The 15,440-nt window shown below is 35.5% G+C and overlaps 1 protein-coding gene across 4 annotated transcripts in view; it reads left to right on the forward strand.

The window, feature by feature from the left end:
- ptprua (protein tyrosine phosphatase receptor type Ua) overlaps positions 1-15,440 on the forward strand; it is a 582,203-nt gene that overhangs the window by 474,922 nt on the left and 91,841 nt on the right. For all 4 annotated transcript variants that reach the window (XM_079878073.1, XM_079878074.1, XM_079878075.1 and 1 more), the window contains exon 13: positions 10,269-10,305. In XM_079878073.1, coding sequence (XP_079734199.1) covers positions 10,269-10,305 — 37 coding nt within the window. The remainder of the gene's footprint in view (positions 1-10,268; positions 10,306-15,440) is intronic.

Genomic DNA, 15,440 nt, shown 5'->3' on the forward strand with positions numbered 1-15,440 from the left:
GACATGTTCCAGTTGCTTAACTTGCATTGCCTCAAGAAGATACCAATTTCCTATGAATTCATTACTATCAATGGTTGACAATTTATCAGCTTCTTCAGTAGTGCAAGCAATGTACACTTTCTGTTCAATTACAGGTAATTGCAGGCAATAATCTTTGACAAGATTCATTTGATCTGATTCATATAGGTGTCATACCTATTTGACAATGGCCACTCCGTTCTGTGGGTAATAAAGAGGTAGAGGTATGTCCCTCAGTTCATTTCAAAAGAGCTTTAACTGTTGAATGGGTCATCTTCTCTTTCATCTTTAGTGCTTTCAGACCAGGTCTTATTTAGGTCTATTCAGCTCTTGAACTCTTTGCAAGGCAACACATTAGTTCACTCTTCAGTTCATCAGCTATTTGAGACTAAACTGATGGTTCTTTCATTGAGTTCTCATCAGATCGTTTTTCATTTGATTTTCTCACTTGAGACATTAGCACATGAACCTGCCTCAGACATCTCACCTCTCTTGGAAGTTCCAGGAGTTTCCTGCATATTGAACGCAGCTCCCTGACGCCCCCAAAATACATACAATAATATTGGAAACCAAGCGAGCGAGATATAAACCCTGTTTCCGTCTGGAATTAAGATCAGTGATAAGTGATAAGTTTCAGTGATCCAATCACAAGTGGTCAACTGAGACAAATGGCTGTTTCCACTTGAGAATAAGCAGCATCTCCTGTGACCACTCCCCTTTTAATTGATCACACTCTTGAAGCACAGAGTGTGTCACGCAGATACTATACAGATAAATACAGAGTTGCGCTATGGCACTGAATTGATTAGCTGGTTTAGGTGTGTTTAGTTAGGGCTAGAGCTAAACTCTGCTGGAAGGTGGCCCTCCAGGTCTAGGACTTTACAAGTTCAGCAGTATCAATACTTCTTTAAGCCTGCTTAACGCACCATAACCTGTTCTTCATGTGCAGTTAACTTTGACGTTGGGTGAAGATTTGGGAAATAGACAGCAGACAAGAAAATTATATACAGTAATAAATTATGTATGCTTATGTAATTAATGAGAATAAATAACTACCACTGAAGATGTAATTTGCTTACGTAGCAACCTTGGAAAGCTATTAAAGGATTATTAAATCATTTGAGCACAGCATAGCATCCTATTTACTGCTATTAAGATGCCGCTTATTTTGTTGTGGTGCTTTTGGTCTGATGTATTGAGGTGATCCAGATTGCGGTACATGAAAGATTTCACTGCGAGCGCAATAGAGAGAAGCATTTGATCATCAATTGTCATTTTAATGAGGCCTGTGGAGTTTTCTGTATTCTGTCTCCTTGTAACGGAGATGACTCTGTAGTGTCTCTGTAGTAAAAAGGAGCGTTATAGATTTAGAGAACAAGACAAACACACTCCTTTTGACTCATGTTGGCTAGCTGTCTCATCATTACAAACAAAACAAAGGTACCATTGTATCCAATAATAGGATTGTGCTGAAAATCCCTCCTCTAATGGGAAGTAATGAATACATAATTGACCATAAACAGTAGCGTCAACCACTCACGCTGTCTGACACTCACCATTCAAAGTGAGTTTATTCTAGCACAAGACGAGTCAAATTCATTTAGGTATTTGTTTATCTGACCCACACACATTTCCATCTCAATCAGCCTAAATAAATCTTTTTAACATGAGTGACGCTAAATGCTCAGCTTTGCTGGTGCTTATTATTTTGACAATTATTCCTGATAATTAGGTGCAGGTTCTCTCTATTAGACTTGCCCTGAATTTAAACAGTAATTACTCTGACTAAAGTGGCTTACTGCAGCTCTATGGGTTGGGTTTTAAAACAGACAAATACATTTTAGAATAAAACTGAAATTATTTGTAGGAAAGGCTAGCTTCAATATTACTGTTGCTCCAAACCCCAAATCCCCCTGATAAGTTTTAAACCTCATTACATAAGTCATTCCACACCAATTGTGCTACGGACTTGAGTGAGACCTCAAATTTTGCAGCTTAAAGACCTTATATGCCAGAGAAACTAGTGTGCAGCCATCTTTAGAATTTTGTGTTTTAACTTCTGTTTTTGCGGTAGGTCTGTATAATTATATGGCATCGCTGTCGAAGAGTAATTAGCTGGTGAAGTGATTTACTTATTGTTGAGGTAATACAAGTTATCATGAGCATTGTTATGTTGGAAGTCAAAAGTCATAACAAATGTCAGTAGACCGGGAAGATTTAAAAATGAGCATTTCATTCATAAATCTGTAAGAGCTCTCCTGCTGTGGAAATACAAACTGCAAGACAGAAAACAACGAGGCTACTTAAGGTGATCTCATTTTAGCTCGTTAACTTACATTGAAGGAGCACTCTAAAAAACACTGGGTTAAAAACAACCCAATTTGGGTTGTTTTCAACCCAAGGGCTGGGTAAATATAACAGAACACATGTTGGGTTAACATACTGTTGTTTATTCTGTTGTTTATTCAACTCAGCATAATGGGCTGATTTAACCCAGCATTTGATTCATTTTTACAATAATCCGTGTTTTTTTTTTTTTTTTTTTTTTTTTTACTTCATACATTAATTAATGTCTACGGATTAACTTAAATCCTCTAAACTTTTTTAGAATACTCGATACAACCACTGGCTTGCATGATAATTCCTTTATTTTCAGTTATTTTACAGTATATTTTATATAATTTTTAATACATATTGCCAACTTTTAACATCGTTTAACAAATATTAGAAGTCAAAAATAAACATTTCTAAGTAATTCAAGTGTAATAGACCAGTCTCTGTTGTCCCATTTCCACTGTAACAGTGCTGGATCTCATGCAGGAGCTTGTGTCATGTTCAGCGGGTGAACTTCTAACCAGACCGCCACCCTGCGTTTCACTCATAGCCGAAATATGCAGCGACAGGCTCCAAAACCTGTCCATAAACAATCAATGTACATTTCTGAAAACATATTTTGACATCATACGTATTTATATTCTGTATCTTTTTGAATAAAATCATAAAATGTTATGCAAGGCATCAGGCGTTTCCATCATGCGAAAAGATTGACACGACACTCGTTTAGGTGACTCACTTTGCACCCCTGTATGTTGCTTTGCATAAAATTAAACGATATACAGCACAATACCGAATTTATAGAAAAAATAAAATGTATACAAACTACCTAAATACTGAAAAAATAACCCCAACAAATTACCCAAAATGCTCAACCCAGGATTTGGGTAAAAAAAAATAACACAAGATTTTTTAGAGCGAGGAATTCAAAACAAGAAAACCACCCAAAACCCGATAGTAGCTCACTCAAAACCACCCGGAATGCCATAGCAACCCCATATCAACGTCCTGAACGACCCACTGCCTAGCATTGCACCAGCAAAATAAAAATAAAAAATTGCACTAAAAATCTCCTGACATTTTCTTCAGTGAATTATTAATTTAGTGGCTGTTAAATCATCCCAGACCCATAAGAGTCAGTCACGTCTGTCACACCCACAAATATTGTACCATATTGTAAAAGCCACTTGTAAAGCAGCATTAAGTGTGACCTGCATATTATACCATATATCATCTGACAGTGATTCATTTTAACACTGCCCTTCAGTGCTGCCTCACAACCTCAACCGAGGACTGTGGAACACATGTTTTAATGACGTTAAAATGTGGTGGTAAATATGTCACATCTGCCCCGGTGAAAGAGAGGAGAAAGCAACTCGAAGCTGATTTTTAATTTAAAAGGCAATTTACCGGCAGTTTAGGTGAGAAAGGTCTTGACTCCAATCTAGGTAGATGCATTTGCATAATTGGCACATAAAGCTGCAATTTGTACCTGTAAATCCTAATTTGATAATATGCCTCTATAGCTCTATCCCTCTATGTGTGTGTGTGTGTGTGTGTGTGTGTGTGAGAGAGAGAGAGAGAGAGAGAGAGAGAGAGAGAGAGAGAGAGAGAGAGAGAGAGAGAGAGAGAGAGAGAGAGAGAGAGAGAGAGAGAGAGAGAGAGAGAGATTTTTTTGAGCTTTGCAAATGTTATTAAACAATTATTTCCCCCTGAAAAAAAACAACACACTGCATAATTTAAACTACCTTCATAAAAAAAATAAAAAAAATTAAAAAAAACTCATTAAGTACAGAACACATATTGACTTCACAATACCATTCAGTCTTAAAAACATTGATTGCATTCATCAGTTAGTAATAATTCTTGATTTGAACATATTCTTAAAAACTGATACAATATGCTGTACATTTCTCTGTTGTATTTTATTTCTTCAGGAAATATAAATTGCCAGTTTGGCTTGACCAACAATAAAGTTCATTAATTGACATCTGTATTTCTGTACATTACTACACTTAACACCCAGTATAAAAAATGTATAAAAAATAAAAATAAAAAAAAGAAATTATCCCTAATAAAGAAAATAAAAAGTCTAAGAGATTAAAGAGTTGAGAAAGTCTGTCACAATTCATAAAGCAATGGAATATTGTTTCTCTCTCGGAACAGAAACGACAATTATCATTTATAGTGGGATTAATTTCCGTCAAAAAAAAAAAAAAAAAAAAAACTTTACCAGCTATTGCACCATACAAAATTCTCCTGCCCTTTTATTCAATGGTGATTTGTATAGTACTTTTCACTCTGGTTTAATTTCCTCTACCACTCCTAATTTGTTTCTCCGCACTTTGTCAGCTCTGTCTGTTAACGCATGTTTATTAATTATGAAGATAATTAATCAATGCATTTCTATACTTTCTATAAACTTTCCTTTAACTGTACAACAATCAATATTTTCATTTTTATTTAAACACAACAATGGACTATTTTAAGTGGATTTTTCAAGATCAGGTATATTTCTGATGTCTGGGAAAAAGTAATTTGCATCAGGGGAAATAACACCCATACTGTAAACTCTCAAGTAGAGTCTTTCTTTAAAACCTCTAGCAAATCTCACTGATCTTATCACCAGATGTGCAGCAATATTTTCTGCATTTTTTAGTCCAGGTCCTGCTTTAGCCCTATTCGGATGGGATTAACTTTACAAGGGTAGATGGAGTAATGTAATTTTACCACAGGACGTCTGTAATATTAATGGCCAATTCGCACGGTATAAGATATCTCAGTAAAACTAGCAGAAGTGGGAGTGGTAACTCGATTTGCGCATCGCCGTCACACTTCTGTCGTCATGTGCGTATTACGTTGCTTCCTGATAACACGTGCGCAAACACATAACCTATATTTATGAAACAGTTATGTCCAGTCGAACGATGTATTAATTAACTTCAGATTGGATTGTGTTGGTAATAGGCACTTACCTAACGCTAAAAGATGTTTCGTGCCTCTAACAAGTGATTTTGATCTTCTTTCTGATCTGAATGTTATGTGGAAAACACTTGAGTTTTGCTACAGACTCTTCCCAGCGTCTAGAACACAACTGAATGCTGCTTCAGGCTCCTCCATACTTGAAAAAATGCGAAAAAATACTTTTAATTAGGAAATGACGGAATATTCACGTACATATTTACAGCGAGTCTGTTCGCACGGGATTAGTATTACCTGAGGTATTTTTTCCAGACCTTTTTACTGAAGGTAAAAGTTGCCGTAATCTTTACTGACATAGTCCGTAATGATTACTGAGATGGCACGTTCGGACGGGACAAAAGTCACTGAGAAGCTCTGGTAATTATTACTTTACCCCACCTCTCCATGTTAAACTAGTCCCGTCCGAATAGGGCTATAGTCAACAATATCTTTCAATTGTAGTAATTTCTTTGACACAAGTAAGTATTTTAGCCTTGGCATGTCATCTCCTGACACATCAAGGTAACTCTCCAAAACCACAGGTTTCTCAAGCAACCAAAAAAAGAGATGTAGCTGACTCTGGCCACTGATGTTTCAAAAGTATCCACACTTTAAAAAGACTTTTATAAAAAGAGGGCAGTCCAGTCAAATCCAGAAAAGAATAATCCGTCAAGAAAAGTGCAGCATGAAGTCCCATTCCATTCACCTCACGTAGAATGGTTTGAGCCAATGGCTTCCACACTAGACTTTGAGGTCCCATCAGTAACCGCTGAATGAACTGTAACCGATAAGTTGCTCCTCTGCTGATAAGATTAAACAAGCCTTGACCTCCTTCAACTCTTGGCAGAAAAAGAACACTGTGAGGTGTCAAGTGCAAATTGTTCCAGAAAAAGTTAACCATCTCTCCTTGAAGCTTTGGTAAAAGTCCAACAGGCAGATCAACACAGTTTATGCCATAGAGAAGACCACACCAGGTTATTGATTATAAGCCTGCGACCTATATAAGACAGTTGGGGAAGTAGCCATTTCCATTTTTGTAAAGGTCCTTTGATTTTTTTCTAAAATACTATCCCAATTCTTTGGAACAAAATCATCATTGGCTAAAAAAAAATGTATTTGAATCCACCTTTCTTCCAGATTAAACCTCCAGCTATGTTGGGAGGTCCTCTATTTCCAATCATCCATTAAAAGGGCTTCACTTTTTTTCTTTTTAAAACGGTTAACAATAATCTCCAATTTTTTAACATAATCAGCACCAGATATAAAACAATTACATCATCAGCATAAGCAGAAAGGTTATAATTTATGAAGTAGAGGTTAAATGGCCAGGGAGTATAACATTCCTGACATAGCAATCCTTGCCTAACTCCCCTCTGAACTTCAAAAGGAGCACTCAAACCACCATTGACTGAGTATGCACTCAATATTATGATACATGGACTCAATCATATTTCTAAAACTCTGACTAAAAACAAAAGCTTCTAAAACATCTCTCAAATATGCATATTCTACACGGTCAAAGGCCTTTTCCTGGTCTAACGAAATCAGACCACATTTAACACCTGATAGCCTTGCAACCTCTAGAACATCTCTGACCAATGATATATTGTCGAAGATTGACCTATTGTGTATACAATAATTTATCAGAATGTATTACTTGACTCAAAACTTTGCTTAACGTTGTTGCTAGAGCCTTTGATAATATTTAATAATTTGCTTAAAAGAGATATTGGTCTCCAGTTACTTATGTTTTGAAGATTCCCCTTCTTTTTCAACAGAGTGATAACAGCTCTTCTACAGCTTAGCAGTAACAGTCTTTTGTTTAAATCATCATTAAGAACCAAAAATAAATATTCCCCAATCACTGGCCATAAAATCTCATAAAAATCAACAGAAATCCCATGAATACCAGGAGTCTTTCCATTTTCCATACTCATCATAGCTGTGGATAATTCATTTTGTGACAGAGATTGTTAAAGCATAGTTTTAGACTCATCATCAATCTTTGAAAATCATTAAAAAAGTAGAGTCTTTATTTTCTCTTTGAGACAATTCACATTTGTGTAAATTTGAGTAGAAAATAATAGCATGTTTATGTATTTCACTAGGCTCAGTAAGCGATTTTCCTGTGTCAGAGCATAATGAGTAAATGACACGACTTTGACCATTTTTGCTTTTTAAATTGAAAAAAAAAAAGATGGTGCATCTATTTGTGTAACACCGCTTGTGCTTTTTACATCCAAGTCTGCAAGCAATTATTTTTTCAATTTACTGTTTTCAAAATAATCACAATCACCTGTAGAAGCTGTTGTACTCAAAGTTCTACTATCTTCATTGACTGGGCCACTTCCTTAGTAACATTAAGAGCATATTCTTGACACATTGTTTAATATGGACCTTGCCACAATCATGGAAGTATAAAACTGTTTTTGTTCCTTGAAATTTTCCCAAAACAAATAAAAAAAAACCTCAAACTTTTTATCATTTAAAAGTAATGTATTAAAAATGCCAATAAGCACTCCTTAAATTAACAGAATTAATACAAATATTACAAATAATTTAATAGTGATCAGAAAAACAGACTGGAATTATTGTGATGTTTATATGAATGTACTTATTGTACATTATCTAGCAAGATTTGTTTGAAAATTAAACACATAAAGCCATCCAGTCTTGCCATAGAAATAAGATTATCTCTACTATGTACCCAAGTATATAGTCTGTTCTTGTGATGTACATTCCTCCTGTGGTTGCGGCAGAGATGAAACAGGATCTAAGTGCAGCAGCTTTTTTCAAAAAAACAAACTCAAATCTTCATAAAACAGAATCTCAGGAACAGAACAACCAACTTAACACAACGTAGAACTGACAAAGAACTAAAAGAAACACAAGGCTTAAATAGACAGCAAACAGATGAACTAATGAGACTAATTCACAAGACACACCTGAACTGAAACTCTTAGCAAATCAGTAACCGGGTCATTCTATATTTAGGGGTACATTTCATGTCAGGCAAAAAGTCAGAAAATAAGTATTCTTTTTTGATCAATAAACTAGTTGGTTAAATAATATATGCCCTTAATGTGCTAAATTAGTTATTTGGCAAGCTTAAGCTCTAATGATTTTTTAAATATGTTAATTAAAATTTACATTTGATTCATTATTTTGTCAACTGTGTTACGGACAAATGCTGTGTCAAATGAAACATGAATGAAGTACCACATGCTTGATAACACATTTGTTTGAAGGTTTACCAAAGATTTCCATCTCCAGAGATATCCCAATCTATTTTTCTGACGGTTTAGTTCACATTTAAAAGATTTATGACATAAAAACCACACATAACACAGTTGACAGGAGTAACACCGTTGACAGGACACATTAGAAGGAAAAGAGAAAACTTTCTTTAAGATGATAACTTTCTTTTTATTCAACAAATGTAAGTAACAAGCAATTAAGCAAAGAGTTCAGTTAAAAAAAAGATTAATGAATATTTTATATTATCATCAAGGTAAATTAAGTTTTATAATGCATTATGACACTTCGGGTTGTAAGGACTGATCAGTCATGACTAAGCAGAAATAGACATATGTCAAATCTATAATAATATATAGGTTTAAGTCAATCATGAGGAATTCTGAATGCTTTATAACCCTTGACAAATGTGAATATATAATGTGTATAATGTTATGGATACTGAGTTCATAGAAAGTGTGGCCGTGATGAGATCAGTTAAGTTTATCCATTGTAATGCAAACCATAGTTTTAGGCATGGTTTTAGAAAAATTTGTAATTTTGTGTAATGTAAATGTAATTTCCATATAATGTAGTGTGAGCATAAATTGAAACTGAATTGCCAACATTGTCAAATGTGTTAATCCTTGTCAACTGTGTTACAGTTGATGGATAACACAGTTGATGGGTAACACAGTTGACAGGTAACACAGTTGATATTTCGGCCATTTTGGGGCCTTGTGCAAACTGCTGGCCTTGGACTAGTTAGTAGTTGACCTTGATTAACTTATGTTTTTATATTCTTTCTCTACACATTTATAAATATAACATGTGACGTAAGTTCACCAGAACATGTTGATAACACAGTTGACGGTCAATTAATCTACTCTATGCGCAGACAATAATATAGATAATATATTGAAGAGGAGAAGTTATGACTTAACACACTGTCTTCACATTTCCCTCCAAAAAAGGAATTGCATCACAGTGATGTTGGAAAATGTGACTTTGGAACAAACCATTGCTGATTTATAGGGGGTTTTATAGCGAGTAACACAGTTGACACTGATTTCTCGGACATACACAAAATGAATGATTAAATGTAGATGCATGAGCAAAATATTTTTTTAAACACCTTTCTCACAAGTTAATGATTATTTTGGACAAATATTTATAAGAAATATATACAGAAACATGCATTCTAGAGCTAATCTGAAGAGCAAAACCTCACATTTACCAAATCGGACAGCACAAAAACAGCAACTTCCAGTATAGAATATGCCATTTTTTCAAGATAAAAGATGGGTATCTGTTGGATTTTTGTATTAAATGAATTAGAAATGTCCCCTGATATAAAAGTGATCATTGATTGAAGTGAAAAGTTCATGATTTAAAAAAAAAAAATGATAATAGAGTCCATGGACATGAGATGTACCCCTAATTATAGAATGACCCAACCATGGATACAAACAGGCAGAGGACGGAGATGCTGACTTTGTGCTCATTGGACTGAGCCTTCATGTCCAACATATGTTCTCATTCATTTGCTAGTAAATGTCATCAATTTAGGCATTCAAATTTATTCCTGTCTGCCTGTGGGATTTCTAGTCAGATATTCACATAAAACACACACACACACACACACACACACACACACATACACTATCCTCTCACCCTCAGATAGCCCTGATAACGCATCAACTCTCTGTTTTTACCCTCAGGAGACCAGGATCAACTGCATTCGGATCGCTCGTAAAGGTAATTCATTCTTTATCTGCATTGTTTACACGCTTAAGGGCATGTCTCAATGACTGTGCATATACATCAATGCCAACTAAATGTCCCTATTGCGGACTCACTCACACTTTGTCATGCGATGAAAGCATATTTGTTACCTTTACCTTAATATGGCAGTCTCTCAAAACACAAGTGGTGATAGTTGGGCACAATCCACCCATAATTGTGATTCAAACAGAGGTGGACAGTAACAAAGTACATTTACTTGAGTTGACGTCAGAAACCGACGTCGGATTGACGTCATAACCCAACGTCTGATTGACGTTAGAACCCGACATCAGATTGACGTTGGATTTTGGTTGGAAATGAAAGTCGATTTTTATTTTCAACCACAATACAATATATATCCAACGTTGGAGATTAACGTCAAGCTTACGTTGGATTCTTACATCAACCTGATTTTAATTTTCAATGTTGGGTTTGGTCTTCTAAATGCAAATTTTGTAATTCTTTTGGAGCACACTAGCAAATATCGTACTTTTTACTCCACTATATAGATGTGTACTTCTTTTGTTGGGGTGGTAGTAGGAGTGTTAAAAAAAAAGAAAAGAAAGAAGATGATTATGGCTGTTGTTCAGTTGTTTAATTTCTATAGGATTTATAACATTCTAAAAGCTCTTAATTCCACAGATACTACTAACTGGTAGGTGTATTCACTAGCTTGCTTCAGAGGCATAAGTATTACATACAACAATGTAATAGGCACTTACCTAACGCTAAAATATATTTTGTGCCTCTAACAAGTTCTTTCGATCTTCTTTCTGATCTGAATGGTATGTGGAAAACACTTGAGTTTTGCCATAGACTCGTCCCAGCGTCTAGAACACAACTGAATGCTTCTTCAAGCGCCTCCATACTTGAAAAAACACGGAAAACTACTTTTAATTAGGAAATGACGGAATATTCATGTACATATTTACAGCGGGTCTTTTCGCACGGGATTAGTATTACCTGAGGTAATCAGTCCATCATAGATGGACTTACAAAATGTAGGCATCAACATTCTAAAATATTTCATTTTGGCTAAGTCTAACACCAGGTTCACACATACTCAGTTTGCAGTGCATACTATACAGTTCAGTACGTAGCCTGTACGGTGGAGATGCAGGACAGGCTCATTGTGCTTTCACAATTTGACTGATTCGCGGCTGTATACGACAAACAACAACATTTATTCTTTTTTTTTTTTTTTTTTAAACTAGTTGTTGCTGAAAATGTAACAACTATGATTCTGCAGGTCATAAAAAACGTCTCGGTTATGTATGTAACCCTCATTCCCTGAAAGAGGAAACGGAGACGTTACTTTGAACGTGACCGACTGAAAGGGAGCATCTTAGTAACGCATGTAACCCTCATTCCCTGAAGGTAACATAACGTAACGTTGAACGTGACCGACTGAAATGTGAACTTTGTTTTTCCATCTCCACGAAGAGATGAGTGCCATCCATTATGTCACCTTGTTTATCTAAATGTGAGGTAAGGTGTAGCTTTCCTTGCTTTACCATGTGGAAAAAGCCATGTGTTGACTATGAAACAGTCAAGTTTAAATTGTATGTTTTTATGATGAAATACATTTACTTGTCAATCTATGTTTATATTTATGCGAACAATGCGCTGTCACTTTGATTCAGCGAGTGCAGCACAGCAAAAATAGACACGGAACGGAAACGATCACTGCACTTCTGTAGGCGCACCACTCCTGGAATGCATTGCCGGACCACATCCATGTGTAGTGTGCAGGCTCTGATCTGTTAATATATCAAAAAATAACGCACCACATATGCACTGCAAACAGAGTATGTGTGAACCTGGCGTAAGAAAACATTTCATGTACAATGCACTGATAAGGTAATCTCATGATGCATTGCGAGGTTGGTTATGGATACAGTTCACAATGAAAAGTATATTATCATTTATTTTTATTTTTTATTTTTTTTGTCTTAAGCTTACATTGCATTCAAAGTATGCATTTTTATAAGTTCATGGTGTACTGCTGCCTGTATAGGCAGTAATTGGGAAAGGTCACATTAACAGTAACACATAATAATGTGAAGCACCTGAATACATGGCTAAGGCTGTATTGTTGTCAATAGATCATTTTAAAACATTTTTCTAGAAATACTTTTTATCACTGATTGTATCTTGGGGCTGTTGAATACATTGGTTGATGAACGTTCAAATGTGTGTAATTATTTTTTAGGACACATGACACACAAAGTAGTTCAGTAGCACAAAGCCCCTTTAAACTGAATTTCCAAGGTTAGCAAAAAATAGCGTAGTGCAGCTTTATACTGGCAGAGAAACAAGAGGTATTTTTTTTATGAATGTCAATGGAGGAAAGGCTTCAGTATTCTTTTGTGAGGAAATAACTTCTTTCATTGACAGCCTATTTTTGCTGATATTTAATCTATTTGACGTTTAAAAAAATACGTTTTAAAGTGAGCAGTATTTGGAGTTCTTTGTGGCAACAACAAAAATGTTGTTTTATAGAAGATTTTGTGACTAGTAGGATTCAGTTCAGGCAGCTGACTTCTTGTCTCACTGTCCTATAAGCCAATGACTTCACAGGGAGTATTTGTGTTCAAAAGTATACTTTTCGGACAGACTTCTGAGGCAGCATATGGTCTAATGATCAACAACAACAAAAAGAGAGCTTTGTTGAAAGTGAATAATTAATTACCACAATACTAACAGAAAAAAAAAAAAAACAGCCGCAACTTTCAGACACCTTTTTTTTTTTGTTTTTTTTTTGTACAGAGAATAGTGTGATATCATTAGCACACTCACACACATGGAAACATGCTTGTGCACAGAAACCTGTTGTCACTGCTTCCCTGCATCTTTATCGATAAAATAGCTTTGCAACTACAAAGCTACATTACATTTCTCTGTAGCAAGATGGTAACATCGCTGTTTTTAAAGCAGTTAAACTAACTTCTTTGCTATTAGTAAAGACGCTGCTGCCAAACACTGTTGAGAGCCTTAGGTAATTCACACACTTCATTTCTCTCCCTGTCTCTCAAATAGCCGCAAATCAATTGCTCAAGTCACTATTACTCTAAACACCATTACCATTACTCTTAGCTCTAAAATGACATTTCAGCAATGGACGCTGGAATGAAATATGAAAGAAATCAGTTCTACACACAAGAAAATTCTAAGGTCAAAATCCTGACAAACATCTTGATGTCTTAAGGTTTGATAATCATGGTATAAGCAGAATAATTGATGATGGGCCATTGAATTATTGTAAAATAATGCACACCAAGGCCATGAAGCAGAGTGGTCATACACCTCACATAAGTGTTATAATCAATATAACAGTATTTATAAGAGCATTTCCCAGCACATTACAATTTTTTGCAATTTTTGAATGCATTCTGAAATTGCCTTATGTGTAAAGGATTAATGCTATGCTGCGTTCAATCTGGCTAATGAGAAAGCTTAGAAGACAACCTCATTTTGAAAATACATCCAAAGCGTGCATATGATGCATAAATGTTTTCTAGGCTTTGGAACAGAGATGTCTCTGACCTTTTACTGCTCTTCTCTGCGAGGAAACAACAAAAATAGCAGTAATGTACAATAATGTACAGTAGAATGTCAAAATACAGTGAAGTAAAAATAAGACTCAAGCTTTTATTCAATGCTGATGTTCTGTACTGTTAGCAGTTGAGCGAGTGTCTATTTTATGAAAGTTCAAATTACTTCATTATATTGTTAATTAGTTTGTGAGTTTATCTTTATGAAGATACTGAAGAATCGAAGTACATGGCAAAAAAGAATGTGTTGCCATTACTGGATATACTATACTATTATACTATAGCCCATCAGCAGAATGTCTTTTTAGACTCTTTGTTTTGTATGTCATATTCTGTTATTTAGGTATTTATTTAGTCAATGATATTGTAATTAATGTCCGTACCGCAGATGGTATAATGATGCACTTCCATCCCTGTGATTTTTCAAATGGCAATTTCTGCTTTTGCAGGCACCGCAGGGGCTTAAATTAATCGAGAGAGAGATTTCATGCTGTTCTCTGGAGCTGTTTGGAAATTGACTGCATTTATAAGTAGAGAAAATGGAGACACAGAGACCCATAAAATCTGAGGAACACGTTAAAAATGTTTTGTTTTAGTTTGTGACATTCTTTCTCAAGTTGGTGACCAGTAGGCGCAGCTGTCATCACTGGACACTAAAGTGGTCAAATGCTGTATTCGCTGAAATGCTGAAAGATCCTTTCTGATGTGCAGGTAGTTTTGTTCCGGGTTGAATAAAAAAACCAAACACTGTTGTTTTTGCCAAAACTGTTTGGGACGAGACGTCCAATTTCAAGACTGGGCAAACGTTCAAAAATGTGGTGCTTTTTAAGAAACTATACAGCGGCACTGCATGTTCTATACTGCTCCCATGTCATTTTAGAGCTGAAATTATGTAAGTTTTGGCTAAATCAGTGTTATTTTCAAGGAACAGGAAGCCCATATGGCATAATATTTGTGAAAGGAGACATTCAGTCATGAAATTGGCTGCAAAAACTGGGTTTTAAAAGTTCTAACGTAGGACCAACATTCTTAGCTTTAGGAGCTGGACCTCTCAGAACCTAACCTTAAACAGCACAACTGCATCTCTGACCTGACCCTAATTTGCCCAAGACCCTCTGCTCTTGCTCCAAGGACATCCCCGGTTGAGCTTCTTCCCCTGTGGCTTGTTCATGTGCTGCTTGATGCAGATAAACGGTCTCTTCATCTCCCTCCAACCCATGCGATACCTTTAGCAGATTAACATGCAGTAGTGTGCCAGCATTACCTGGCTACTGTTCTAATCTTATAATGCACATCTGCTGGTTGAGATAATGTGGTGTGCTGTAGTATTAGGTATTCGACTGGGCAAATTATATCCTAATATTTTTTTTGTAGTTTTGAAGATATTCAAATTTATATTTGTATATTTATGTATTTGCTCTGAAATGACTTAAAATAGTGATATTTATTTTTTGAGGAATAAATAGTTATAGCAGTTATAGCAGTAATAGCAGATATAGACTACTGTTACAGATATGCACTAAATTTTTTTGTCAGTACGATTTTATTTTTGTT

Source organism: Squalius cephalus, assembly GCF_949319135.1.
Source record: "Squalius cephalus genome assembly, chromosome: 8".
Taxonomy (NCBI): Eukaryota; Metazoa; Chordata; class Actinopteri; order Cypriniformes; family Leuciscidae; genus Squalius; species Squalius cephalus.